Below are 28,000 nucleotides of genomic sequence, written 5' to 3' on the forward strand. Positions count from 1 at the left end.
CAAATTTGCTTCATGGTTTTATTTGGAGCACAAAATATAATTACACCTTGCGATATACAAATCACTTTTGCACCATGTTTGTACCGTTTTAAAGAAAGATGGGTTCAAAACATAATATTAAAATTGCTAATATTTTTAAATAAATAAAATTAACCAAACTCTCAAAAGAAATTTATAAAAAGTCCTCAACTCTGGGTGTTCTTTGTTTTCACATCCTGAGAATGTCATTTGTGTTTAATATCAATGTATGTTGTACCCACAATGTACCGAAGACTTTTATTGTGCTTTCATCTACTGTACTGCATAGAAACTAACATGTGCTCTGCAGAAACATGTCGAATGAAGCTGAAAATTTAAATGTTATTCAAATTTGCAACGTAAGATGACAAAATTACAGCGCCGTATTGGTTCAACAAAGCATGCATAAGGCTAACTAACATTTTTCCTTTATACAAGGACAATAAGCGTCTTTTATGACCTGACTCATAATGCATAATATTAATCGTAGTTATGCAAAGAGCTTGCAAACTGCGGATATGTCATACGTACCAAATTTTTGATGAAATCCACGTCGAAAAAAATTAAAATTGAAACGCATTGTTTTTCAATTAACTTAATCAACAGTTGGAAAAAGAATCACTTTTATAAGACATGTTTATATTATTCCCTAAACTAGCTATAATAAGTTAAATTGCTTGTACTTAAATAAATCAATATATGAATTCCTTTAGCAATAACCCTTGAGACAAACAATTCTCACTTGTAAAATCTTAGAGATCAGAACAAAAAATAAAGGGTCTATTTTTTTTTCTGGAATGTAAATTGTCTTCAAAAAATCCACTACAAAAACATGTCGCTAACTCACAGACAGTGTACACACATGCTGTTTAAAGTGTCCATACACAGACGAATAGCACCCTGCTTATCAGAGCTGTCCATCATTGAAAAATGTTCAGTGCTCGTGTATACGTACATCTCTGGCAAAAGTTCGGGCAGGTGATGGAAGAATGCAGAATGTGGCATATATGCCAGAATAAAGCGCAGAGCTTTTGAAGCTTGTGGTTGAATTGGGACCGAGTGGTTTTCTTCATGTCACAGTGTGGTATGGTCCTCTGGTTTGCAAAGAATCATTGCCTATCTGCACTAGGGTTGAAATAATTTCCTCTACAACTGGAAAAGATGTCGTGTCTTTGGATAGTTTCTAACGTTTGCCCTTTTCGTCGACCTGCGTCAAAGACGACTAAGGAACGGCAGGATGGGCTCAGCTAGCAAAGTTAGGCATGGTTGCTATTGATCAAATTTCCATCCTCCCTGCCCTCTTAGTGCCAAAAGAGGGGCTAAGTGAAGCAGTGGTCTGGGGTAGATTTGCTACATCGGGGGAACAACCAGGCCCGTCATCGCTGGAGAGAAAAAAATATGCAAAATCTATGATTCTAATTTTGCATTCATGTACTGCACATCCAGCAACTTTCTGTATCTGGTTCAGTCAAAGCTCGTCGTGGTTAGAGGAAGGGGTTAGACTGCATTCGTAAGTTCGGAGAGCGGGGTCAGATAGTGAGTCGGATGGCTACCTCTGAAGCTGTTCCCCCCTGAGGCGGGGCAGGCCGGGGAGGGGGAGCCCTGGGGCCTGAGCACGGGAGCAAAAGCACTCTTCTGTTTAGCAGCGGATGGGAAAGAGGAGAAAGGCAACAGAGATGACGACGAGCTGGAGCTTCCGGGTATGGTCGGGCTGGAGGGCATTACTGTGGACGAGAGCCTGCCGTCAGTCTTATGTCGTGACATCACAATACCAGGTTTGGCCAGGCACAACTGTCTTACTGTAGGGGGATCCCGTGGGGGAAGCGCTGCTGAAGCCAGGTGAGCCGGGAACCCCGAGACTGGTCATAGGAACGGTTCCATAGCCTCCCGTCATACCACCGCTGCCTCCGTAGCCTGACTGCTGAGGTGTGGAAGCTGAGGAGTAACCTCTTGGCGATAAGCTGCTTGAGTTCCGAATATAACCTGTAGAAAAGAAACATTGCATAAGGTAAAGCTGGACTCAAATTACAAGCCGTTCCGCTCACCTTGGCTGCTCTGCCCTGGCTCCCCGATGCTGACACCTAATTGGGAAGGGTAGGAACCCAAACCCATGACGCTGCCATGGGCTGGTGAGCTGGGAAGTGCTTGCAGCTGACTGTGAGGACGGGGAACACTGTAGAGGGCCTCCGCAATGTCCGCTGCTCTTTTTAGTAGCATGTCCTACAGGAGATGAACACCATAACAAGTACTGTCACGTCACAGCATTTTGTTCTACCAATAAAGCAAAACCTCTGAAACATAATTAGTGACGATCAGATTATCTCAAATGCAATGTGTGAAAGATATTTTTTACATGTGGTTAATATTTGCAGTGTCATTTCCCGTGGTAATTGGCCCGAACTTTTTCCTTTTTACCTGATTACTGTGTGGATTTCCATACAGAGCCTCCACAAGATCTGCTGCCCTCTTAAGCAGAATTTCCTGCAAATAGTTTATGTTAACGTTTTAGATTATCTCCAAGAAAATAAGAAAATTCAGTTCACAGCTAAAATGTGTTTTTTGTTTAGCAGGACCATACATTTGTGAATCTCTCACCTTAGCCATTTTTTCTGGGTCACCAGGATGTCGTGGAATTACTTTCTGAAGCCTCTGGAAACCGTAGTCTATTGTCGGCTCATTCAGGGCTAAAATAGACGGGTATGTGGTATCTTAAACATTTGTCACATATTCTAACAGTTAACATTAACCACCTCTAATTGGCAAAAACCCCAATCTGTTGCATAATCACCTGTGTAGATGAAGCGTCCGGGGGCTCCCTTGCAGAATTGTTTCGATTTATAAGACAGTGTGACCTCCACCACCCCTGGGATGTGACGAGGCGGCGTCTGGACACGGATAGCGTGCGGCGTGATTAGCTGGGGGAGAATCACAAATTAATGGGAGAAGAAAAGGAAGGAGAGGAATAAATGTAAAACCCATGTGTATGTAAAATGTCAGCCACAGTAAGTTCATTGTTACCTCACTCCAAACTAACATGCTTCCAAACACCACCTGCAGCCCATCAAAGAAGTTCTCCCCAATGACAATGACCATGGCCCCGCCTGTAGTCCAGCCCTCACTGGGACTGATGGCTTTGATACAAGGGGTGGCTGTAAAGAAAGACAAAATATAACTTATTGGAAAATGAAGCTTCATATATGTCTCATGAAGCAGTTGTTATATTTTTGATTCTGAAATGGCACTCAAGTATTGTATTTGAATAATCTCAGTGGCATAAGTAACTAATCAATTTCCTACATAATTAGGAATGACAGTTGAGTATATGCAATTACAATGGCCGTTTCTGGACACAAATGCAAATGCAGATGTTAATGTAACACAGTATTTTCTCACCATACTCCATGGTATTCTCCGCGGACTCGCCTGGCTCCAGTCGGCGAGCTCGCCGACCGTGTTTCGAGTTGTTGTGGACGAACATGTTGTCAGACACTGCTAGGACGTGGCCGTCCACGCTCACAGTGCTGGACAGGACCACCTGACACAGAGGAAATGAAGCATGAGCGTTTCTGTGCATGACTTGGACAGCATGCTGGGAGTTACAATCTCTGGTTTCAGGCAGCATAATACTTCAAGTGAAACAATTTGTCTCGGCACAGAGGTGATGCTGTATGATTTCTCAGTCTGCAATGTGACACGAGTGGGAACCTGATAAAATATCTGCATCCATGCACCTCTCTGCTCCATATGGCCTCTTCTAACTTTGTGATTCATATAGCATGCAGTCGGCTCATCACGGCTGCGTGATCCTTCAATGACAGCAAACATATGGAGCAAATCTCCCACTTTTGCTGGCTGTTAAATCAGGGCATGATATATTGTGACCCTAATTTGATCTGGACACACCATGTGTGGGTTCTATCACACATCTGCCGTGCAAGAATGACACGGCCATAACTGAGGAGAGGACACTTGTGGTCTGTCCGAGTGATAATTAGTTTCAGAATGTGTTTATTAAAAATAAATAAATAAATAATGAGTGGGGCTGGGTTTAGGTAATTTTTTTGTAGCCAACACTCATTTAGAGCTGAGATGATGATGATTATTATTATTTAAATCAAACCACTGTTTGATAATAAACACATGGTAATAAATTTGCACGTGAAAAAGCAATGAAAAGAAAAGGAGAGAAAAAAACACACGCTTAAGGTGGTAGAAAGGGAGGGTAGCTCTCAGAAAAATAACTGTAAATTATCGATCAAGCAGCTGACTTGTGTCCGGCACTGAGCACCTTTTAACCCAGAGATGAGAGTCTTTGCGGGCTCATAACTTCTCAGCATGTGTCACATCCCAGGAGTTAAAGCAAACAGTGAGGAACACGTAAGACGGAAAAGGGGACAGGGTTAGCCGGGAGAAACAAAATGCCAGACAGGGGCCGCTGGTGCTGAAGGATGGCAATGGAAGTGAGGCAGGAGTGTCCCCGGTGACCACTTCCTGGGTCACGGAGTGTGACCTCGTCCATCTGGAGCCAATCACTCAATTCTTGACAACTTCCTGAAACACCTCAACCTATTTCCTGCATCCCAGCAGCTTCTCTTAAACATATAAATACTTTCTTTTGTCTCTTTTGTCTGGAGGAGTCATCCTTATTGATTTCACCATCCCTCTTGATCTTTAGCAAATACTTGATTGTGATTCATGTTTTGACAAACACCTCCAAGGTTCGACGGAATGAAAAAATAATCATTAAAGTTGTGCACATCTGTGTTGTTTCGAATTGCGATGAGTTCTGCACGTAGTCAATTCTGCATCTCATCATAAGCCCTCATCCTTCAAGCATGCATTTGTTTTTCATCCGCTGGTACCTGGAATCTCCTCATGTCCCTGGGGTTTCCTGCCGTCTTCAGACAGTTCTGGTTGCATTTCAAGAAAAACTTCAAGAAGAACCTGCAGAGGTAAATAAAAGGACACGTATTTGCACAACTACAGCAAGTAAGAAATAACATGAAAAAGATCATGTGTATGATTACTTGTATGCTCACAAACAACACTCCAACAGTCAAATGAGACGTTCATTATTTTCAGAGGCGGCCGCCGTGGGTGCGGTTTTACGTAGGTGTTGATGCAGATCGGGCTGATTGCAGCTCTGACATCAATCCCAGCAGTTAAGTTTATAGTCTGTTAAGTCAACGCCATTAAAGTCGAAATCGTACGATGAGAAGTAGAGTCCGGTGAAAAGCTCTGTTGTATTTCAAAGTCAACTACAGACGGTGATGTATGCCTGCAGACCCAAGGGAGCGCCGAATCCCACAATGCCACATTTGAAAACGCCACATGGGAATGAACTGGAATACGAAGTACAGAGAAAGAGGAAGGTTGTGATGGAGACCGAGGCAGTAGCATGGACATGAATTTTGTTGGCAGGTACATGTGTTTCATTATGTATGTGAGTTTATTTGGAGTGGGAAAAGCTGCATGGAGGCATCGGGACGGCTGCCGATAGCCTCTCCTCCACCAAAGAAAACCTGAGAAAAAGATAGGATAAATAGGGGATAGCGAGACTACGCAGAGACTCCAAATCCCAGGTGTACGCAGTTCGGCAACATAGCCCGCTGCCATGGCAACGCAGCTCTGCCGCAATCCCAAAGTCCCCACGCTGAGAGGCGAAGACAGCGATGCGAAAGAGAAGCTAACAACATGACCACATCCTGTACCACTCAAACACAGAAAAAAAATTAGATGCTTTGCAAGGTGAGATGCAGAAAAATTAAGTGAAGGGGTGGGGACGCTGGGTAAAAAAAACACATTAGTCTTGCAGTAATATTCAATTAGTCACAGGATGCGAGCCAAAGCAAACAAAAATGATTTGAAAGAGCAATTGGCAAATAAAACATCCTTAACAAGTCTATGCCTTCCACGGAACAACTTGCCGATGAAAAACAGCCATTAATGCTCCCAATAAAACTAACAACAATGCTGTAGAGAGTTTTTTCCCCCACCCACACTGCGCACTGTGCAAATATAAATCATCTTCAGGGAAAGTGGAGGGGGAACTTGACTTTAGCTCCGGAGGTTCGAACATGCCCATCAAATTCTAATCTTTCCTTTATTTTGTCATCTTTTAAAAATAATTTTCCAATCACTCTCTCCAACTTCCTCCCTTGTGAGAATAACCCAGTTTGCATATTTCCAACTTTAATCGTGTATGCAATGTATCATTTCGGCTCTTACATCAGAGAACAATCAATATTGTTGTTAGCAGGGAGTGATAATATTTATGCTTAAGAGTAAAACATTTTTAATCTGACTTTGGGATGGGCTAAGTGCTACGTTCACATCTCTGAGTCTGCAGCTTGATCTTTTTCTTAAGCATGAGCGATCCAGTCACTCCGGTTAATATCTGCCTTTGGGAAATTGTGATGTCAATGGGAGTATTGGGGGCCACGATCAAATGGAAAAAAAGTTGTTAAGTTCAATAGACTAGCAACTGCCACTCATGTCTTCTGCCAGTCCAGTCACTGATGGAACCATCGCCTACACCCTCCGGCTTTGCACACTTTATGAGGGCCCTTGACCTTGTTTGTTGACTTCTTCTCATCATTCATTGTTTGTATGACACCAGATGCCTCACACACAAACACATATTCACATGCGTGCATGCACACTCTAATTCATTGACACCCCCACCTTTGTCCCCCCCACCCCAACCCAACCCTTTCCAAAAATCCCATTGAGTCAACTTTTCACCCCCCTCAGTTCGGACGCACACAGCTGCAAATGCTGAAATTAAAGCGAGACATTGACGCATATATTAGCATGTATTAGCTGCTTTCCCCTGCCCACTTAACATGCAAATCTCCCAGCCCCGTCGCCTCGCACCTTCTGCCACACATTCATTTGCTGAATTATAATTAGACTAATCTTGCATAATTAATAAGACGTCGAGGACCCTCTGTTTTTTTTTATACCCCCTCATCTATTGTGGTTGCAAAAGTTTAATATTGCCGTTGTTTGTTTTTGTTTTGGTAATGTAATACACCCACACACCTCCGCATCCTCAAAGCAGAGATGAAGAGGAGAACATACAAAGAAGTGGAAGTGATCTTCATGCCATGGGGGGGATTTCAGAGATGGGATATTTTCAAAAAGAATTGTGTTTATGTTTATTATGTGTTTTAGCACGTTAAATATTCTAGTTCATATAGAAGGCCTACTGTTTGCATAGCCTTCTGCGAGAGAATGTAAAGATCTGTATTATGACACAGAATAGGGTGAAAAAGGTGAAAGTGAAGCCAATGGAGAAGATGACCAATTAACTAGGAAATCAAGAAATGAATCCAAGCTCTAACTTCTTTATTATCTTCTCTGCACAGACAAACCAGTGGACCCAAAGCGAAGACAAAAGTCTTAAACCGAGGGATCACGTTCCGCACTGGAACCACGGGGAGTCTGTTTTTTTTCATTTCTGTCTTCACTTCTACATCTCTGTTAACCCCTTTTGTCTGCATCTGTTTCAGTTCCCAAGACTAAACACGGGCCTCGCAGCATGCAGCCACTATGTCCAAATGGTGACAACTCGCTCCACTTAAATGACAACAATCACCCTAAGGAAACATACAAGTAAGTTTCTGATTCCTCTTTTCTCTGGGACTCTGTTGGACATTTCTGTCCATTGGCGCATCTGTTGCACATAATGGCAGACTACTAAGCTTTACACATGGGCTTAATAACGAAGGGTACACCTAAGCATCACAAAACCTCCAACAAAATTTTCATGGGCATTCATCAACACTAATGACTGTTGACATAACTGCCGTTTCACCCAGGCATAAAAGACCTTGCCCTCTCTGTTCATTGTAAATGAACGCTTACCAGTTGCAGCAACTGCTGAGGCATGAGATGTAAAAGAGTTATAGAAGCCTTACTTTATTCTACTCCTTACTGGGGTCTTGACTCCGAGGCTCGAGATCCCCGCTTATGTTAACATGGTCCAAAGAAAAAGTAACAGCACTGTGCAGCAGTGAACAAAAGTGAGAATAAAATAGTGAAGCACTATATTTGTGTTGGTTAGCCAGCCACTTTATGATGCATAGAGGAAAATATGAGATGTTAAAAATAATCAGCTGGGGCCTCACTTTAAATAATAATAATATTAATGATGATGATTCTACAGGCCACAAGAAGATTTGTTGCAGAGATTTTGTGGTGGAAAATGTAATGAAGATTATCCATTCGTTTATCAGCTAATACACATACCTGGTTCATGGAGGGGCAATTGAATTTAATTTAATTGTAACTCAAAGGGCAAGAATAAAATCAAATAAATAAATGAAAATAAATAAAAAACTACAATTAAAAAATAAATAAAATACAAGAGCGGTAAAAACTGAGGAAGAGAGCTGGAGATTTACTGATGTCCTGCATCCAAGGCTATCACTCATTCAATAAACACACACACACAAATGCACGTACACACAAACCTACACACCACACAGAAAAAAACAACACTGTCCTGACATGGTGGGGGGAAAATTAAGAAACCAGATGTGGAGCTTTAAACCATACTGACATGCTGAGGGCCTTCCTCTGCCACATTCACACACTGGGAGCACTAAGTCATACAGCAGGCCTACAAATATGCACGTATGCATCATGCCTGTGTCACACATGAGCAAAGGCCGCGTAGACCTCATACATGTGTGGGTTCGCTCCAAAAATATACAAGACCAAGCTTGGCTTGCAAGAAATAAATCTCCACACTATTTATGACACGTTAATGTCAATTACACATAAGCAAAACCACAAAACAAATGTTGTGGATATGGGACCCAAATTGTGTCCAGCGACTTTGGGTGAGAATTATGATAAAGCCATGTTGACTTAGGATATGTTTCACCTCAAGACAAAGTCTACAGATGGCTCGTCATGCATCAGTGTGTGTATATGCATCCAATTAGTACATGTGCCCAGGCCGAAGACTGGCCAAGGGGGAGGGTTGGAGATGTTTTGTTTTCTTCTGTGGGGAGAGCTATGTTTGGGGGGGCGGAGGTGGATCGGTAATAAATACCCCTGGACCTGGGTCCCCTGGCAGACTGGAAGCTAGACTGGTCACCGGGGTTAACACCCGGGGCATGTGACCTTTGACACTGCTAATGGGGCACAGAAAACCCTCAATGAACTGATACACCCACTGTGGCATACCACCACAAGACCTTTCACACCAGCCTTCCAGTCCCCCCCCCCGACACACACACACAAACGCACACACATACCCCCTCTTAAAACATACAGCCATATCATAGGCATCAGCTTCTCACAGTCAAACTGACTCCTTGTTTTTTTTCTCTTTGCTCATTTCAGATGACTTCATGTTTGCAACTGCTTACATTTCAATGGCATCCTGAGTGGATGACATTGGACTATTCAGGAGCGTTACCTTGAACAAATTACTAAAGACTCTGTACCTATGAGAATTTTTGAGCCTCCAGTTATCCATATTTTGTTTTGAGTTACCAAATCTGGTTCCTTTAACTCTAAGTATATACATAGTGCTTTTTTTTTGGCTTCTTGGTACTTATTAATTGAACATTCCATCAATTTTGACTTTGGCTCTCCCTCCACCTGAACCATAATGCCTGATAAAACATTAGTGTTGGAAATTTTGGTGGTTTTGTTTTAAAAATCAAAGGTCAGAGAGTTAAACGACTTTGGAATTCTTTAAGCTCCAGATTGACTGCGTCCCTCCAAATTCACCCCTGGAATTGTCCGACCCACCTCTAAACTTGAGAACTGTGACAAAAGCCAACATTTCAAGCACTCGCCCTGATTTATAGCACTTGGAGGTGTTGTAAAACTTTCATGTGTAGAAGAGAGGAAAGGAAGGCTGCAAGAAGGGAGCAAAAGTAAACAAGAGGTGCTCGGGTGTTTCATCTTCTTACTTCATGGTCTTACTTGCTGTAAATGTGCTTTTCATTTCACTTGAATTGAATGTGAACTCTCCCAGGCTTAACCAAAAGAGTGCCACCACATGGGACAGCGGTCAGCTCGCCAAATAGATGGATATGAAAAGATATTCAGAGTCTGCAGAACATGAATTCACAACCAGGACAGGGAATAGAAGTCCCATCAGTGGCCTGACCTCTCCCAGAATGTTTGCTTCCTCCTGAGGGACAAGCATTCAAAATATACTCTCATAACTGTCAAACAGTGACATGCAGCCTCCTTTACAGCTGAACAGATTTGAACCTGCCAAAAGGTCATGTGCAATACGCTAACACTAATCCAGCTTTTTCATTATCAATCAGCTGCTTATCACTTTCACTGCTACCATGTGTAAATCAAAGCGTGACCCAAACATTTCTCTAAGAGGAAGCGCGGCTCTTGGATGGATGCCTCCAAATGAGAGGAGAGAGAAGAGGAGAAGCGACAGAAGAAGAGATGTCTTCTTAATTAGCCAGTAATGATAAGATCTGACAAACAACATCTGTTTCCTGAAAGCCAGAGAAGGGGGGTGGCAGAGAGAGAGGGGGGGGGGCTCGAATGGCAAACCTGTGAAGTCTCCACAACAGGGACCTGCTTGTAAGAAAGTAAAGGGGGAGACGTGTGAGGGAGGGAATGCCGTGTAGCGTGACACAATAGAGGAGTGAAGGATGAGGAGGAAGACAGACAGACAGGGGAGAGAAATCTGACAGGGTTGAAAGCGTCTAAAAAGCCAGGATGACTTTGACAGACAGAGGAGAGGAAAAGAGATCAAAATGAGAGGAAAGATGGGGAGGAAGATAAACGCTCTGCGAGGAGGTGTGCTGGATAATGGTCCTGTAGGGAGCTGGAGGAACGTGTGAAGAGACGCGAATGGAATCGCTCTGAGGTCCAGGGTGCAGTAATTTACAGTCTGTGGCTAATACGCAGCAAATGTGTGGAGTCCACGACCATGAGAGGTAAAGAGGAGCTCAGCGCTGGTCAGGCCTGCTGGGTGTTGTTGGGGGGGGCACAGTAACTTTTGGGGCTCACAGCATGCCTGCTGGGAGCCTGTCAGCAGTCACATGCCCCCCCTGCCCTCAGCGCTGACAGATTCATCAGGGCTGCTACCAACACAAGCACACACCCAAAACTTTGTTGTGACATTGAAATAGTTAAATCCCGACTCGTATTTTGCTTCTCCTCCTTGAAGAGGACTACGCAACATCTGCAGCGTGAATGATGAAAACACAAGACTATTAGAGGTCGTCTTTTTTGGCCAAAAAATGACTGCATGAAAAGAGAAATGCATCACTCCATCAAAGTCACATTAGACTGTTTGTTGCTTGGAATACACACTTAAGTACACGCATTAAAACAAAAACTGATTGACTTTAAGTAATGCTTCCTCACACAACAGCAACCTAACTGAAGTCAGGGGTTTTGTTTGTCATTTAGTCTTAGGAATAATTTATTTCACATTTTATCTTGTTGATTAAACACAAACAATTTAGATGTTAAAAATAAAATTAAAACATCAAATGTTTTTCCATTTTAACTAACAATAGAATTGTGTGGCACCAGTCAATAAAAAAAATTCTTTTAGGGTTTTTTTTCTGTAATTTTTTTTGGGAGTGCACAAAGAACAATATCCCTTGTGGCATTAGCCAACAAGAAACCTGAGGATATAACTGTTTTAGGTTTATTAAAGTGTAAATATTAGCATTCCTGGATGTTTTCTTTAAAAATGAGAAATCCAACTCCTGAGAGACTTAGTCTGTCCAGATTGCAGCTAAACAGACAAACAAACAAAATTGGGAGGCTTGCCGGGTCTGTGCAGCACCAGGGGGCATTGTGAAGTCATTAGTGAAATTTAAAACCTTTACACAGGAGGATGACCAGGCTCCATCACACACACACACACACGCACACACACACACACACACACCAACACTTGTGTCCAACTAAAGAAAACAGCCCTTGTTCTTAAAGACCACAGCTAACTGGCCTATGACTTGGCAAAACACACACACGGGGAACACACAAAGTGCCTGATTATGCTACACATATGACATGACTGATTTGCAAAATTAATTGTGATGCTGAGAACTTTCCCCTGGAAACCAAACCCAAAGAAGGGAAAGTCACATAAGACCGCTCACTTACTTGCAATCTGAAGTGCCCTCTAAATCATGCTAATCTGTCGCGCTATGATCCTCTTTGCCCCCCCCAGTTAATCTCCAAACTGCTCAAGCAAAGGTGAACCCTATTAGGATTCAGATAAATGGGAACGCTTGACGCTGCTCCACACAATTCATGGAATATTTACACAACAGCAGTGGTGGAAAGTGCTCCTCCAATGCTCCTTAAAAAAATATTTTAATTACATCTTACCAGCTTCTGTTCTGTATGTGAGAATTAACTTTTCAAGCAACTTTTTTATTTTTGCTCACTACATTTGAAAATAAAAATTCTCTACTTTCTACTCCTTACTTTGTCAAAATAGTCTTCTTACTTTTGCCAACCTCGGCAGATAGCAACATGCAAAAAAAAAAAAAGAGAAACAGCAGCAACACAAAGGAACGTGACCCAGTGGTAACACAGATTTTTTTGGGGGGGGAGGTAGTAAAGTTAAGGTGACCCTAACCCTAAGTATGGAAACTAAGTAAATAAGGAGTTAAATTATTTTGATTTCTTTGCAAACATGTCACAACAACAACAACCTTTGTTTTTACGGTTTTATCATATCAGCTAAATTTACTGAACTGCTAGTGCAACAATTATTTTTTTGCACTCAGGTCGAGTTAAACTCACAAATGCACACAAACTCAAGTGAAAAGCTTGCCTTAGCAAACCTCCCCTGTGAGTTTGCCTGAGCCCGACATAAAGGTCCGTAAACTTTTAGCAGTCTGACTCTGATCGAGGCTCTCAGACAGTACCTGTCAAAAAAAGTGATTTTGTGGACTATGCATGGTCTCTCCCTGTCTGTCTTTGTCTCCTTCTTCCCTTTGCATTGCCCCCAGGGAGGAGGCATCCCATGGTCCTGTGCCAGCTGCTCAGTGGTCCAGCCTGTGTGAGTGAGATGGTGTGCACTGGAGCCTCAGGGCCCGGTCGCCAGGCTGCATCCCCCACCCTGCACACCAACCCATGTCTGATGGACTTACTGACAGGGGGGTGTGAAGAGAGTGTCCAGGGTTCGACCACCAGGGAGACACCGTGACAGTGGACCGGAGGGACCAGTGGTCATGACTTTATATGTGCATAGAATTTTCTGCATTTGTGTGTTCTACTACCAACGGCAAGTAAGAGAATGCTTCATAAGAAAGATATGACTACAAAGATTTATTTAGGCAGGCTGAACAACAAGTTCCATCCATGCCAGATGCTGCGCACCATGTTTGGTGAGAATCAGCCCAGTAATATTTATGTAGTAATCCTAGCAGCAGACAAACACAGACACTAATGATGGTGAAAACAAGACCTCCATAGTGGAGGTGAAAATGCTTTTTCCATGAACTATTTTTAAACTCTCCAGTGAGTAATACAATGAATCGCCGAGATGCCAAATATACACCAGACATAAATTCAACAGAGTATCCATCTCATGATTGATTATGTGGCCATTACTTTTGTAATCTAAAAAACATTTTTCAATTGGTTTACTGTGAGAAATGAAGCTCACATTATTATTATTATTATTATTATTATTATTATTATTATACAGCTTTGGCCACTTCTGTGTTGGTGTTTGCTTGAGCCTAATCCCAGCTGACAATAGTCACTAGTAACCCGCCAATTATACATGATCTGTTCATTGACCATTAAAGTCTAGAAATTATTAAGAGGGCTTCACTGTTTTAATTTATAAATATTGCAGCAGATTTAGCAGCATACTTGCATGGCTGCTAAGGATGTTAGAATGGCTGTAGGATGCCTGCACGCTTGACTCAAGAGCAGATTCATCCAATTAAAATCATGTTTTGTATGGTGTTCATCCTCCAAGGTTCCATTGTACTGTCTCTATAAATTGGAAGTTACCACAGTGATTTCTGTAGGAAGAACTACGAGATGGCATAGTGACTAGAGGACAAGCAATCCCCTGCATTTCTCAACTCACCTCAACTCAACACAACTTTATTTGACAACAGCTGCAGCCATAACAAAGCACTTTGCACAACACATGAGATGAAATATTAGAAATAACACAAACATAATCAACCAACAACATCGTCACTCACGTCTGCCTCACTTCCCACTGCATGCCTGATACAATGACTTTGAGTCACACATTCAGTTTTTGAGTGCTTCTACTATGGTGACCTCACAGGACATTGCGGTACATCAGTGTACATCTGGGAAATAGGAGGAATGTGACCTCTGACACAGTCCAAAATTGTTGCTGAATTTATTCTTCGGATGAAAGTTTAATGTTCTTTCCCAAAGAATGATTATATTTTTCCTTTGAGATCGATGCAAGCGTTCAGGAAGCTGTGTCCCCTACTGCGCCAAGCCCAGGGGTACGCCATCATGACTGCTGAGAAAACAGTTGAGTTCTGAAGCAATGTTCCTATTTTTTTTTTTAATGGGTTTAAGTGGGCCGTGCTCAAGCAGGTGGAGCCACCACCATTGAAACAGATGGTCTCCGAGACACCGCAAGACATTTACATATAACAATAAGTGATTTCTGAATAGTTTTTTTGTCAAACTACCCAGACAGTGTTAATCCATTCAAAATTGCTGGCTGCAGATTTACTGCACTAACCAAAGAGATTTAAGTTTATATTGTGACTATATACCCAGGATTTAGAAAACAATGTCAGTAATAATAAATATTCCACGTGGGTATTTTGTCAAAGAGATGATTTTTGTGGAAAAAGAGATTAGACTAGTTTAAGAAAAAAAACACATATTGTGGTTCGTGCACATAACTAGAACTAGAAGACAACAAATAGATCAATACAAGCCAAGATTAAGACTAATGGATTCCACTTGCTGTCCAGAATCTGAAGTCAAACCATGACACACATAATGACTGCTCAACGAGGAGAGTAAAAATCTTAAAAAGCACAACAAGCTCTTTCTAAAAAAAAAAGAAAAACCTACACAACATCAAATGTGGTGTACTGTTTTTCTCACTTGTAAAATGTGGACTTGAAAAATTGCTGATCCTTACAGGAGCTTTAGTGAGCTCATTTTGAGTCTGGGGGTGGATACAGCAATATTGACAGCATTGGAAAATTCCCATTGATTATTCTTCTTTTCTCGGAGTGCCGGCTTGTTAAAAAAGACCGCTCTTAGAAACACGATCAATTAGTGAGATAGTGCTGGCCATTGATCACCCGCCTACCCCCACACCACAAGACCGCTGCCTCGCGATGGATCCCCGCGCACACTCCTTATGACCAACTATTGATCTCCGCTTCTTAGCCCAATATAAAAGCACACACACACACACACACACACACACACACACACACACCCTCCCAGTGAATGCTGACCTCTCCAATGCAAAGCACACAGTCCATTCTTACTAATACTAATACTGACAGCTGCTTGTCTCCATTGTAAAGCCACCACAGCACTCATAAATACAAAGGTCAGCTTGAGCTCACAACCAATATAAGTTCTAGCTCAGAGGTCATCGCGTCAATAATACCTCCATTTAAAAAAATCTTGCCGGGTTAATTCCAAAGAGCCTCTGAGAAGACGATATAAAAATAGAATTGTGATATATATATATTTATTAGCTTTCAACTGAAAGGTACAGCTTACAAATTTGCAAGATTAAAACCGGGCCAAATTGTGACAAATAAAATCTTTCGCCTTCAACCTTTTTCACAGACTTCGAAAGGTTACGAGCCAAAAGTAACTGGCGCTCCTCAATCGTGACTACAGCGCCGATTCCAGATACTTTGTAGTGGAATTCTTCTATGACTGCTAAATGTTGGTTCCATGCCACACATACCTTTTGGAATTGTAGTCAAAAGTTCAGATTGTGTTTTATTGCGCTATAACAGGCGTACCTGAGAATTGCTGAGTCTGAGGAAGAAGATTTTCTGAAGCTGCAACTGGGACTTAGGTCAAACTGGAAGGGATTTTGAACACTTCCAAATAGCAATCACTTTTGGCCCAGATTATTCACGTTTGCGAGGTGAAGACAATGATGGATTTCACTCCAGATATCCATCCAAAGAATATATTTTGAATGGTCAAAAGCTAGCCAAAGTGTAGGCCTGAATCCAATTGAAAATATGTGGGGGAATCGCAATCACCCTGTGTAAAAAATCTCTCACAAACAGATTTGTAGCACTTTCAGAAGGAAGTGTGATCAAATATTGCTAAATATTTTAAGTCAACATGCCTTACAAAAACAACACTACTGTTACTTAAGTAAACAGTGCCTTAACAATGCTTCGTTCATTTATTTTTGCACACTTGCCCAAGCACTTTTTGTACATTTGTTATATTCTCCCATTTTAAGATCCCAAAGGGGATTTTTTTATTTTCATTTGGCAATTGATGTCATGTCAAGTTTTAAAACGACTTCTCATATTAGATACACATCAGGCATTTTAACGAGCATAGCTTCTGTTTCTATACCCACGTATGGTTTCTTACATAAGGAGCCTCAATCAAGCAGTCAATTAAGAAAGTAGAGCTACGAAGAATTATTTGTTTTTAGAAAACACAGTGAGAAGAGTTAGCAAAGATTTATGATGATGTGCCCCAAGGAGTCAATCTATATGTCTATCGATCACTTGTCGGACCAATCAGTGAGCAACACTGGCTATCAGTCAAATATAAGTGCTGCTCTCCAAACAGAGACGTCACACTGGTCTTGGACTCGCATAGAAGAGTTGGCTTGAGTTAAGATTAGACAGTTGTAAAACTATTAAACACAGCGGGCAGTGGCCTATTAAATCATCTTCTCCCTTGGACAACTCCGGAGTCATCTCTTTGTGCCCTCGTCTTCCCTCCACCCTCTATCCATCCTTTCACCCCTCCTCATGGATCAGCTGTGATCTCTTTCTCCTTTCACTCAGCTCGGGATTAGGGAGAGAAGGGGGCGGCCGCAGCAGAGGAAGGGGGAGAGGGAAAACTGAAACAATATGGAAAGGAGATTAGAAAAGTGGGGGTTTGGGCCATTTGGGGAATTGCAAACTACCTTGGGCTTGGGTAGGTGTCCTAATGACACTGGCTAATTATGGTAGAATTAAACAGGCCAACAGAAAAGGTTTACTGAGATGATTAACAATGGGGAAAAAAAGAAAGTGAGTTCGCTAATATGAGGTGAAGTGGTGTGAAAGAGCATGTTGGGGTGCAGGAGATCAGGAGATAAGAAGACGGGATGGGAGAAGGCAAAAACAAGGGAAAAGGAGGAAGAAACGGGTGGAAAGCATCATGGGCGATGGTCGTGAGCGGGCCCCCGCGCACTGCATGTTAATTGGAGAACAGGTGTTGGGGCTGGGAGCAGGAGGCTGATTACTGGAACCACAGAAACAGACTATACGCCCCCCTCCTTCACACAAGAACACACACACACTCGCATACACACACACACATGAATAATTTAAGATCCAAGCAGTGACTGGGGAAAAAGGTCAGACTAGGGGTCACCGAGACACATATACAATTGCACATACATTCATATACATAAATAAACGTATGAGGTTCCAAAAACACTCTGAGCATACCTCCGTTTCTCACCATGCAAACGCTGACATTAACACACCTTTTTTCAACACACGTGTTGCGCAGACATACAGTGAAATGAAAAAAATGCACATAATGGGAAATAAAATGGACCTCACCAAATTCTCTTGGCTTATCAGAAATTAACTAGCTCCTAATGGGCTACTCCCAGAGGAAAGGATTTTGCAGGGTAGTCAAGAGGGAGAGACCCCCACCAAGATGGGATGTTCCCCGTGCGATTAGAAAGGAGCAGAGGTCAACGATTCATCTCAAATCAGTCATAACATCCCGCAATGGAAATACTGTGTACATGATTTGCTCTCTCCACAGCAGGCTGTGGAGATACTTAAATTGAGGTTGAAGGCATTTAAGGAGGAAGTGTATATGGGATGGGACATTGAGAGAATAATGTGCAAATGAGAAAAGCAGCTGCTCCCAGGCATTCTGGGAACACTGAAAAGACAACAGCCTAGTTTTTCCATGATATGAAAAATATCCTGAGCAGAACTCCTATGAGACAGACTGTCAACAGGCAGCCAGCTTGAACTGAGAAGGGGAAGAAAAGGGTCCTTGACATAAATGAAGTGAGTGTTTTCTTCACAATTGTTATGAAAGTGGGACTGAAGGCAAAACGGAAGGAGAGGAGGTGCGGCAGGAGGGAGAGCCAATGAAGGTTGCATCGATGACATCACAACCAAAGTATTTCTGCTTATGACCATTCATCACTCTGCTGACAGACCCGTGAAAACCTGAAATCGCTCGAATGTGAGGGCCTTCACACACTCTGATTACCGTGGTGGTTAAAGTGTGATAAGTGGCGGTCGGGGTGAACATTGACTACACGTGTGAGTCTGCAACGGAGATATGAAACATGCACATGCTTCACATATGAAGATTAATGTGTTTGACCGGGGAAGACGGTGTGGAGGGGACGCTCAGGTGCAACTGGTCCTAAGAAGGGTGAGAAGTGAAAAGACGTCCGGAATAATTCTACTCACTGCATTTTATTAGGTTCACCTGGACAATCTAATAAAAGCCAATGCAAGTGCTGTATCAAATAGGATTAAAGTATGATTGACACTGTTAAGCATGGAAACATTTTCCCAACAACCGTGCCACATTTAACTTCGAGATACAGTGTTGCCTTGAGATACGAGTTTCATTCGTTGCGGGACCATAATTGCAAGTCAAAACAATTTATATCAAATCATCTTTTCCTTTAAAAAAAAATGGAAATTTAAATGAATCCATTACAGACTTCCCCAAAAATAACCCTCCACAATATTGTACACACAGTAATGATGTAACTAGATGAATGTTCCGCTTTTTCTCATGTTCCCGCTTTGACCAACAGTAGCAGTATAAGACAGACTATATCTCTCTACGTGTATTGCTGCACCATTTGTATTCAGCACATTTGTTCAAGGGTTAATGTAGCATAACAGAATGATGATATTTAGAGTTTATTCCTTTGCTTTTATATTTAGTTTGACAGTCAAATTTAACTGGAAGGGGCAATAGTGGAAATAAGGCCTTTTTTCAGAATCAATCACGAATTGCCAAACTCCTGCTCATTGCGAAGTAAGATGAGATCATTGCCGCAAATATAGCGCTCATAAATCAAAATTAAGAAAATAATAATCCAAATGACAGCTTGTATCTCAAGTGACTTGTATCTCAAGGCAGTAATAGAATTATGCTCTTCTCCAAAACTATACACAATTTTAAAGTCATACGTTCGGGCTTTTCTACTCTTCTGAAGTCATAGGATTGAAACGTAATAGGAAAACAATGATATGTTTACATAAATATTTACATCTACAATGTATGATGGAGCTCAAATTACTCCAATGCAAATTAGCACCACAATGATAAACAGATTGTTGAATTGATACCTTACATGCTGTGTCGATCAATAGGCTTGAGGAGCAATTTCAATCTTTGTAATGACCTCTTGCGCTGGATCTATTTTTATAGTCACTATGCGATAGTCATCTTAAGTGACATGGCCAAAGCTCTGTACCAAGTAAACCTGCACGAATACATCAATATCTTCTACTACAGACGTACACAGATCTTCAACCAGATGGTGTGTTACAGAGTGGAAATGCAACAGTGTGTTGTGAGTGGTCAAATTTGCACAAAAGCGCAATCTTTCTCAGTGTGCAACTAAGTACGAGTCCGTGCTTTGTGTACTGTATTGGAGCTCCTTACCTGTCAATGATGACTGGGTCAGAGGGCGTCTCATTTCGGTTACCACAACTCTTCTTCTCACAACAGCGGCTGAGTGGGCAATTAAAGGGACAGAAAAGACAACAAGAGGGAAAAGTCAGCCGGGAAAATAAGCAATTTAAACAGGAGGAGCCGTCATTTGTCCACAGGCCCAGACTCTGCAGTCCACCAACATCCAGCGGAACACAAAGGAGGCATGAAAGGGGAGGGGAGGAGTGGGTAAAAGAATAGAAGAGGAAGAAAAGGTACAACAACACACCCTACAAACAGTGAGAGACCATTCAAAAGTGAAAAGGCAGCCAGCCAATCTGTCACATTGATTCCGAAATCAAATTCAACCCCCATGCGCGCACACATACACACCATTCGTCAGCAGTCCTGTCCGAGGAGCCTGCTGGTCAGCCCCCCTCACCCCCCAAAGCGAAGTCCCCTTCACTGCATAACAAAAGTGCCCCCACCCTTTACCATCTGCCACCCCTACACCTCGCCTCACCCCTCTCGTGTCCCAGCTTGGCCCTGCCCTGCCCCCCTCCGCCCCCCTGTCAGACGGCCTCACTCCCCAGCTGTGACGCTTGCCCTCTGCCTCTTCGGCTCTGTTATTAGCCAGCTGTGAGTCACATTCGGGCATCTGCTAGCTACACAATGGCAGAGCCCACTCCATCTCAGCCCCCCGTCCTATCCCTGCTGCTGCCCTCCAACTCTGGGTCACTGGCCCACTCATCTCTCCTCTTCCTCTTCCTGCACACACCCATGTTTATCCATTTACCTTCATAAAGCACATTGTTATTATATCATTGTTATCCAAACCCTGTGATATGGAGCAAACGGGCTCTTCAAGCTGCCAGCTCTGTTATGATAGCTACATCTGCAAAATGTGTCACTCATCATACGTTAACAAAGTTGAAACAGGCTGTCTAGGCTCATTCCTGGTCTGTCAATTTGATGAAAGAATTGTAATAACAGTCCACTTAAGCGCTTGTGGTTATGTCAGCTGTCGGTGCACTGGGTGGCAACATTCTGCTATATAGTTAGACTGTGTAACCAAATGTATGCCTCATTATATTATTACATAGTGTGAAACAACATGAAACTAATTATTGGAAAACTCGTTTTTGTGTTGAAGTCAATGTTATTTTACAAAGGAGGTTGGTATAAAAAAATGCTTGCAATATATCTCCATTTGCAGGACAGATGTGGATACTCATGGGATCCATATTCATATATATATATATATTCATATTATTATATGCACAGGTGCATTTGGGCTATCAAAATTGGCGCATCCTGATTTTGGTGTTGTTGACTGGGCGTTCGGGTGTTCTGCGTTTCCTTTTACCTGCTGGGACTAAGTATTGTAACACGATTTGGGGAAATTTTGCGGAAATGTGCGGTGGATTTGATCACATCATCGGAGTGAAAGGTGGTCACTTCACGTTGGTGAGCTGTGATCTCCCAGGCCAACTTCATATCATCCACCTGTGGAGGTTTGCTTGTTAAGACGTTGCTTTGTGCGCTTTGACGTCCTGCATGGACTCCAGCAAATCAGTTTCCTTTTCGGTTATCAAGAACTGTGCTCAAATTGCGCGCCGATTTCAAAGGGAATAAGAAGCTCTGCTTTGATTAACAGTAAAACAAGTTGCCTGTGTTCACACCCACAACGGTGCAACACTCCTCTCTTTAACTGAGTCAAATGAAAATACTAAAACCCAGCTCCTGCGCAAATTTAGACTGCGCCTTACACGAAAATAGAGCCCATGATTTACATTGTGCTATGTATAAGTATGTAGATGTGGAGACCACCCACCTGCACATGACCTCATGCGTGAGCAGAACTCTGCACATTTCGGGATTCTTGTTTTGGCCCTCATATGATATTGGCTGTGAGGAGGGAAAACCAGGAACAGAATATGTCAGTTTTATGTCAAATCATTTTGCTTCGTTCCCTTGAAAGCTGAATTTCATTAGGAAAAGAAGCGCCCACCTACCTGTTTTGTGACTGAGTCGATAAGTCGTGCATAAAGATCTTGCTCTGTACGGACCCCTGCACAAAAAGAGCAGATGTTTGTCTCTGATATCTTGGCACGGCAGACCTCTTTTACTAATACCTATGGATGTTGTTATCACAAAGTGTGACAATTATTTAGTCACCACAGAGGCAATTAACTTGCAGAATCCCTCAATCATCAGCCCCTTATTGCTTTGTAGATTTAATATATGAACAGGAAAACAATTTGCGAATCTTTTTAAAATTGAATTTGTATATTACACTTGGTTTTATATAGCCTAGATAAATAAATTTACATTACAGTTGATCTCAAGTGTATAAAAACAATTAGGAAAACTGTTTCCGTTGGAAATTGGAAGGGGAATCAAAACAGCTCCATAAACATGCTGATTTTGCTCTGATAATAATTAAAGACTTAAGTTGACCAAAACAGTGATCTTGTCAGGAATAACTGGAGCAGGGCGACCAAATGCAGCTTGGACCAGGGTTTATTGAAGGGAAAGGGAGTTGGAAGGGAGTCAGGTGGGGAACCGAAGACACATATAGGACAGAGACTCACGGCCAGCAAACAAACAGACAGACAGACCGACCGACCGACAGACAGAAGTCCACTTGGACAAGGATAAAAATCTGACCGTGAGCCTCCAGACAAGACCGGGGGGGAGACTGGACGAGCAGGACACAAGGTGCGGACACAGACAAGGAGAAACACATGGGCAGGGCTTAAAAACAAAAGGTAACAAGAGGAAGCAGGTGACAGACATTATGGTGATGGAGGGGTGCGGCTGAGGGAAGTTGCCGGCCGAGCGTGCTCTGTCACAGGCGTGACAGATATACAACATCAGCTTTTTAGTTCTTTCAACTGGAAATAGATTTATGATCTAAATATTATCCCCTATAGTCAACCCCCTAATAAAAAAAAATACACAACATTGAACTCCATCCAAGAAACATGAAGAAATACGATTGGCATGCACTTTATATTTTATCTCTGATGGTTTCTGAGGGGATTGGAAGTTATTTCTTGTTTGATGATTATTAGTTGTCTTCTGTTTGAAGACGGGATTTACAGCTGCGCTCTTACAATTTATCAACAGCGATGACATATTCCCAAAGCTAGTTGGAGACTTTATGTAACTACAGTGTGTACACCAACAGGTAAAACAACAACATCCAGCTCGACCGGTCTTATTTAATCGGAGGCCAAAGCTCTGTTGCTTGACAGAAGATCTCAGCGGTGAAAAAAATATATATATATCCCTCCATCTATTGCAATGTCTTTGATATCGCAAGGGGAAGGCGATGAAGAGGAAGTGCTTTTGGTGTGTGTGTGTGTGTGTGTGTGCTGTACAAGGGATTTGCCGGAGAACATGTCTTTTATCTTCTCTCCCATGGGTGCCACTGTGATGGCAGAGTAGGGGCAGTGGTTGCTCATGGGAACCAAATGTCTCCATGTATCCCTAATGTGATGTGGGAAACACAATCGGAGGTGTGGTTGGAGATGTTCAATAAATTGCTGATCTCTGTGCTCTGGAGTGTCTGAGTTGGCAACATCTCGTAACTAGGCTTCCAAAAGTTAAGCAATTCTCTGTTTCACTTTTTCTATTTTGCTTTTATTTGTTTATTGTGTTCGGTGGCGCACTGGGTAGCACGTCCGCCTCACAGTTAGGAGGGTGCGGGTTCGATTCCACCTCCGGCCCTCCCTGTGTGGAGTTTGCATGTTCTCCCCGGGCCCGCGTGGGTTTTCTCCGGGCACTCCGGTTTCCTCCCACATCCCAAAAAACATGCTTGGTAGGCCGATTGAAGACTCCAAATTGTCCCTAGGTGTGAGTGCGAGTGCAAATGGTTGTTTGTCTCTGTGTGCCCTGCGATCGGCTGGCAACCGGTTCAGGGTGTCCCCCGCCTACTGCCCGTTGACGGCTGGGATAGGCTCCAGCACTCCCGCGACCCCCGTGGGGACTAAGCGGTTCAGAAAATGGATGGATGGATGTGTTCGAGGATGATCTTTATTAATTTGCAAGTGAATGTGGTATCTGTCATTTTAGCCTGTGCAATGTACAAGTGTTATGAAACAGCATCGAGAAGGGTTATGATGTTGGTTGATGCGTGTCAAGATATGAATAATGCTCTTTTCACACAGTTGCTGCATCCACAGTATTGGACATAGCATTTGGCAATGAACATGGAGCTTTGGTTTGGCCTACTGCTCTCACACTTTAACACCTAGTCGAAGACGGACGAGTCGAAACTGGTGAGGCTGCAAATCCACAACGATTATAATTTTATACAGATATTTTCATTCTGTATCGCTTTGTTCGACGGATGTTTCGCTGCTCCACGAAGCGTGAAAGTCTGGCGGCGGCAGCAGACAGGCGAGTTATAAATCCTATGTAAATAGGGTGCCAGAAACAGGTGATTAGTGATTAGTTGACTTCAAGCCTCAAACGACGCCGCGGAGTCGTAAAGTCGACTAATCGACTATCGCTTCAAGTCCTATGTGTGGTACATAAATGCAGAACGGCTACATTGACTTGTATGCGCAAAGGTTTCGATTTTCTGCCTCTTACCATTGCTGTAGAGGAGTTGGAGCTTGTAGTGGGTGCCGTTGTTGGTCTTTTCTCCCGTCTGCTCCTTGGAAACACACGCACACACCCACACGACACAGAGCATGTAGTTAAGCACGTTAGGGACACGGTTGAACACAAAGCCAATCTCTCCAAATCCTGCAGTTTGACCTTCTCCGGGAGCGGCGTTCAGATCACAAGGCTCAGCATTGTGCGCGTTGTTGCCATAAGCTCAACGCTTAACCTTGGGTCACACCGCCGCATAGGAGAGGCTGAGCTATCATGTCTCATGGAAACTCCAAAAGCCTTGAGATTGGCTGCCGAAGAAGTTAGGAGTGCGACAAGTGTGTTTGACCATAGTACATGTAAGAATGAGCAGCGGTCAACCTTGACGGGAAAACTTCCTTTGCACTCTGCTTCTCCTCGCCTTCAGCACGCACCTCCTCATATGCTCCCCCTCTCTTTCTTGTCTTCTACCTCTACTGGTCTTTCTAAGTGGTCTCAAAGGAATGCTCTCTGGTCCAATAACCCAGGAGGCATCTCAAAGATGAGAGCAAGGGGAGAAGAACAAGAAGGCTGGGGGAAGCAGAGCAACTGGGAAAAAGGGAAGAGGAAGCGGGCAAATTAAGATGCATGAAGTTGGAGAATTGGGGAAGCTGGAATTGGTAATATTAGGAGATAGATTGATGACTGCCTTTGTAGGTTTTATCAATCTAAACAGGGGGCTGTTTACTTTAGTCGTGCCATCGTTCTACCTCTGCATAATTACGAAGCCAAAACAGATGCCAGGGTAACCATGCAGAAAATGAACCCACTGGCACACACTGACAGCTCTCAACCCTGGCGTTAACACACACACACGCACACACACACACACACCATCCTTGACATTCCCAGCAAACCTGACTTGACAAGATCTTGGGAGCCAAGACGGGCTCACACGCGACACAAGTGTCTGTCAACAGTGGACATGAGGCCGTAGTCCGTTTTGAGTTTTCTCAAATGCACTGTCCCACTTGGCCAACCTAAGGAATTCGCCCCTTGCCCTACAGTGCTGTTTTGAGACGAGGCTTTGATGATTAGTTCTCTGTGGATAACTTAACACGAGTGGGAATCATTTGCATTTTTTTTAAGTAGTGGTGGCCCCCGCCTTCTAATGAGGCAAGCTGCTAATTAGTCATTAGATATTCTTTTTCAATCCCACATCATCAGCTCACTGAGGCTATACAGAGCTTGTGTAAGCATGAAGCCGTCAGCTGTTCCATGCAAGCGCTGAAGATCAAGAGGAGCAACTGGTTTCTATTGATGAACTCTGCTATCGTGTGTTCTTGTTGCCACTTGAGGAGAGTGATTGCCTTTCGTGGAGAACGGTGGGGAAATATACTTGGAGAGTAAAACTATAACACACCTTGTCGTGTTCCACAAAGTCCACAAAAGCCGTCCTCTCCACTTCCACTGGCTGCCCGTGTCGGTCGTAGAGCGCCAGCACAAAGTGGAAGAAGTTGGACTTGCGCAGATTGGAGGGAGGTTGCTTCTCAAAATGAGCTCTGGACAGGGCCACTCCACTGGGGACAAACATGTAGGTGCACAATCTATTAGACGGACATCACAACTTTTTCTGGGTGGCATCATGTCACACTGTCATGTTTGGATGAAGCCAAAGATGGGCTTCAGAATGAAACTGAAGCCAAGGTTCCTATAATATTGTGATTCTACAAATATCAACAACAATAAAACACAAGTATAATAAAAGCTATCATTTCCATATAAAGTTGTTTCCTTCATTATGTTGATAGTAATTTTAGTATTACAAGATTACATATAATATATTATCATTACGAAGTATGTAGCTCTCAATTTAAGATTAATTTACGCATAATTAAATGCACATTTCTCCATATCAAAGTTTTAAAGGAACAACATTGAAGTTTCCCCATATTTGATTTTCGCAACTCAAGCTGAAATGTTTTAAATAACAAATTAAATAACAACAACAAAGAGGGGGGAAACACTTAACATTAGTATATCTTCACCTTGTATTGCACCCATTAGCATTCGATACATCTTATTATAGATAATTGATGCGAATTGATAACATCAGCCAAATTAAGGGAATCAAAACCGCACACATTATAGGCTATTTGTGTGTATTCAAATTTCACCCAAACGCATTTTCTTTCCTGCAACATTTCAACAATAAAATTAAAATTTTTTTTTTACATAAACCAAAAACAAACACAGGGGAAATAAACCAAATACCAATTAAACTGTCAGTAGCATTTTTTTAATAAAGTCCATTAAATCAACTCACTTTTAACTTTTCTTCAGGCCTCTTGGTTTTAATTTTGAGAGAAACTGTTGTTTATTCGATAAACTTTTCAAAGGGGAATACATAGAATTGGAATTTAAGCAAATTAAAATATGAAACAACAGACAAATGAGAGCATTTTTTCCAAATTCAACATGTTGCTCTTTTATGTAAAGATTATTATTATAATTACTATTATTATTATTATTATTATTTCAATCCAACTATGTGCCTCTACTAAAGAAGTTCCAAAAACATTCTGTGGTCTGATGTTTCATTTTCCAATGTGTTGGTGAACTTGAGGTTCCTGTAACGTGCATTTATTATTATTATTATTATTATTATTATTATTATTATTATTATTTTAAATGAAACAGTTGCCTTATATGTGCTTATTGCTTATTGCCCTCTTGTCGATATTCTGACACTATATTGTGTTTTATTTTGAAGGCTTTTAGCCCATAACTTTGCGATAATATATGAGGTATATTTCACGACAGGTTTGCGGGACTTTACACAGTAATTCAGGCACTTAAGTTTTTCCATCTAAAGTCAGATGATGGAGCTACATTACCTTTGCGCAGCGACGTTGGCATCCACCACGCCGACATTACGCACCCAAGAGCGGACTGGATCCATCTCCTCTCCTAGACTTCTTTCTTTTAATCCGCTCACTTCTCGCATCAAATGCTCCTGGATCCCGAACATTTAAGCCCTGTCCTGAGTGGTGAGGACACTTTTTGAAACTCAACAAAAAGTCAGTCGGGGAGCCAGAGTAGGAGAAAAAACACACTCCAAAAGAAGCGCCGCGCTCCTCCAGTGCGCAGCAAGAGAGGAAGAAAAAAAAAGAGCTTTAGAGCTTAAGTTGCTGATGAAATGTGATGTTTTGCAAGTGTGTCGTGATATGAATCCACTTGCACTTGCGTTTAAAGGTGCAAAGATGTAAATAAATAGATCCCGTCACAGTTTTCAGTCATGGTCCAAGTAGAGCGCGAGCAATCATCTGCTCCGTGCAACTAACTACCGCGGCACAATATTGTGTGCAAGTCTCGTTGGTTGTCAGTGCAAACGAGCAACCCGCATCCAAACAGTTGGTCCGAGGGCCAGGAGGCTTGCAGTGAGCCACTGTCGTGAAGCATGAATGAGGATGGAGCGTGGAGAAGGAGGGGCCTCGGAGGGGCCATATGTTGCAATGGATGCTCTCATTGGTGTGAAGTGCGTCCCGTT

General features: G+C 42.5%; 1 protein-coding gene across 4 annotated transcripts; it reads right to left on the bottom strand.

The window, feature by feature from the left end:
* Positions 1–4: 4 nt before the first annotated feature.
* Positions 5–28,000, bottom strand: ebf2 (EBF transcription factor 2). Of its 4 annotated transcripts, none has more exons than XM_037259269.1 (16): positions 27,348–27,481; positions 25,874–26,030; positions 24,469–24,532; positions 21,882–21,937; positions 21,701–21,774; positions 19,879–19,947; positions 4,881–4,962; positions 3,412–3,553; positions 3,037–3,167; positions 2,807–2,933; positions 2,614–2,702; positions 2,434–2,499; positions 2,064–2,238; positions 1,819–2,001; positions 1,572–1,742; positions 5–1,400 (listed from the first exon to the last, which is right to left on the bottom strand). In XM_037259269.1, exons 1-16 carry the CDS (start codon positions 27,479–27,481, stop codon positions 1,369–1,371), a joined length of 1,752 nt encoding a protein of 583 aa, XP_037115164.1. In that variant the 3' UTR covers positions 5–1,368. The 4 variants fall into 4 exon arrangements, with proteins under 4 accessions (XP_037115164.1, XP_037115162.1, XP_037115163.1 ...); XM_037259271.1 differs by having other exon boundaries at positions 1,369–1,400; positions 24,469–24,526; XM_037259267.1 differs by having other exon boundaries at positions 5–1,742; positions 27,348–28,000.

This window comes from Syngnathus acus, chromosome 9 (genome assembly GCF_901709675.1).
Source record: "Syngnathus acus chromosome 9, fSynAcu1.2, whole genome shotgun sequence".
NCBI lineage: Eukaryota > Metazoa > Chordata > Actinopteri > Syngnathiformes > Syngnathidae > Syngnathus > Syngnathus acus.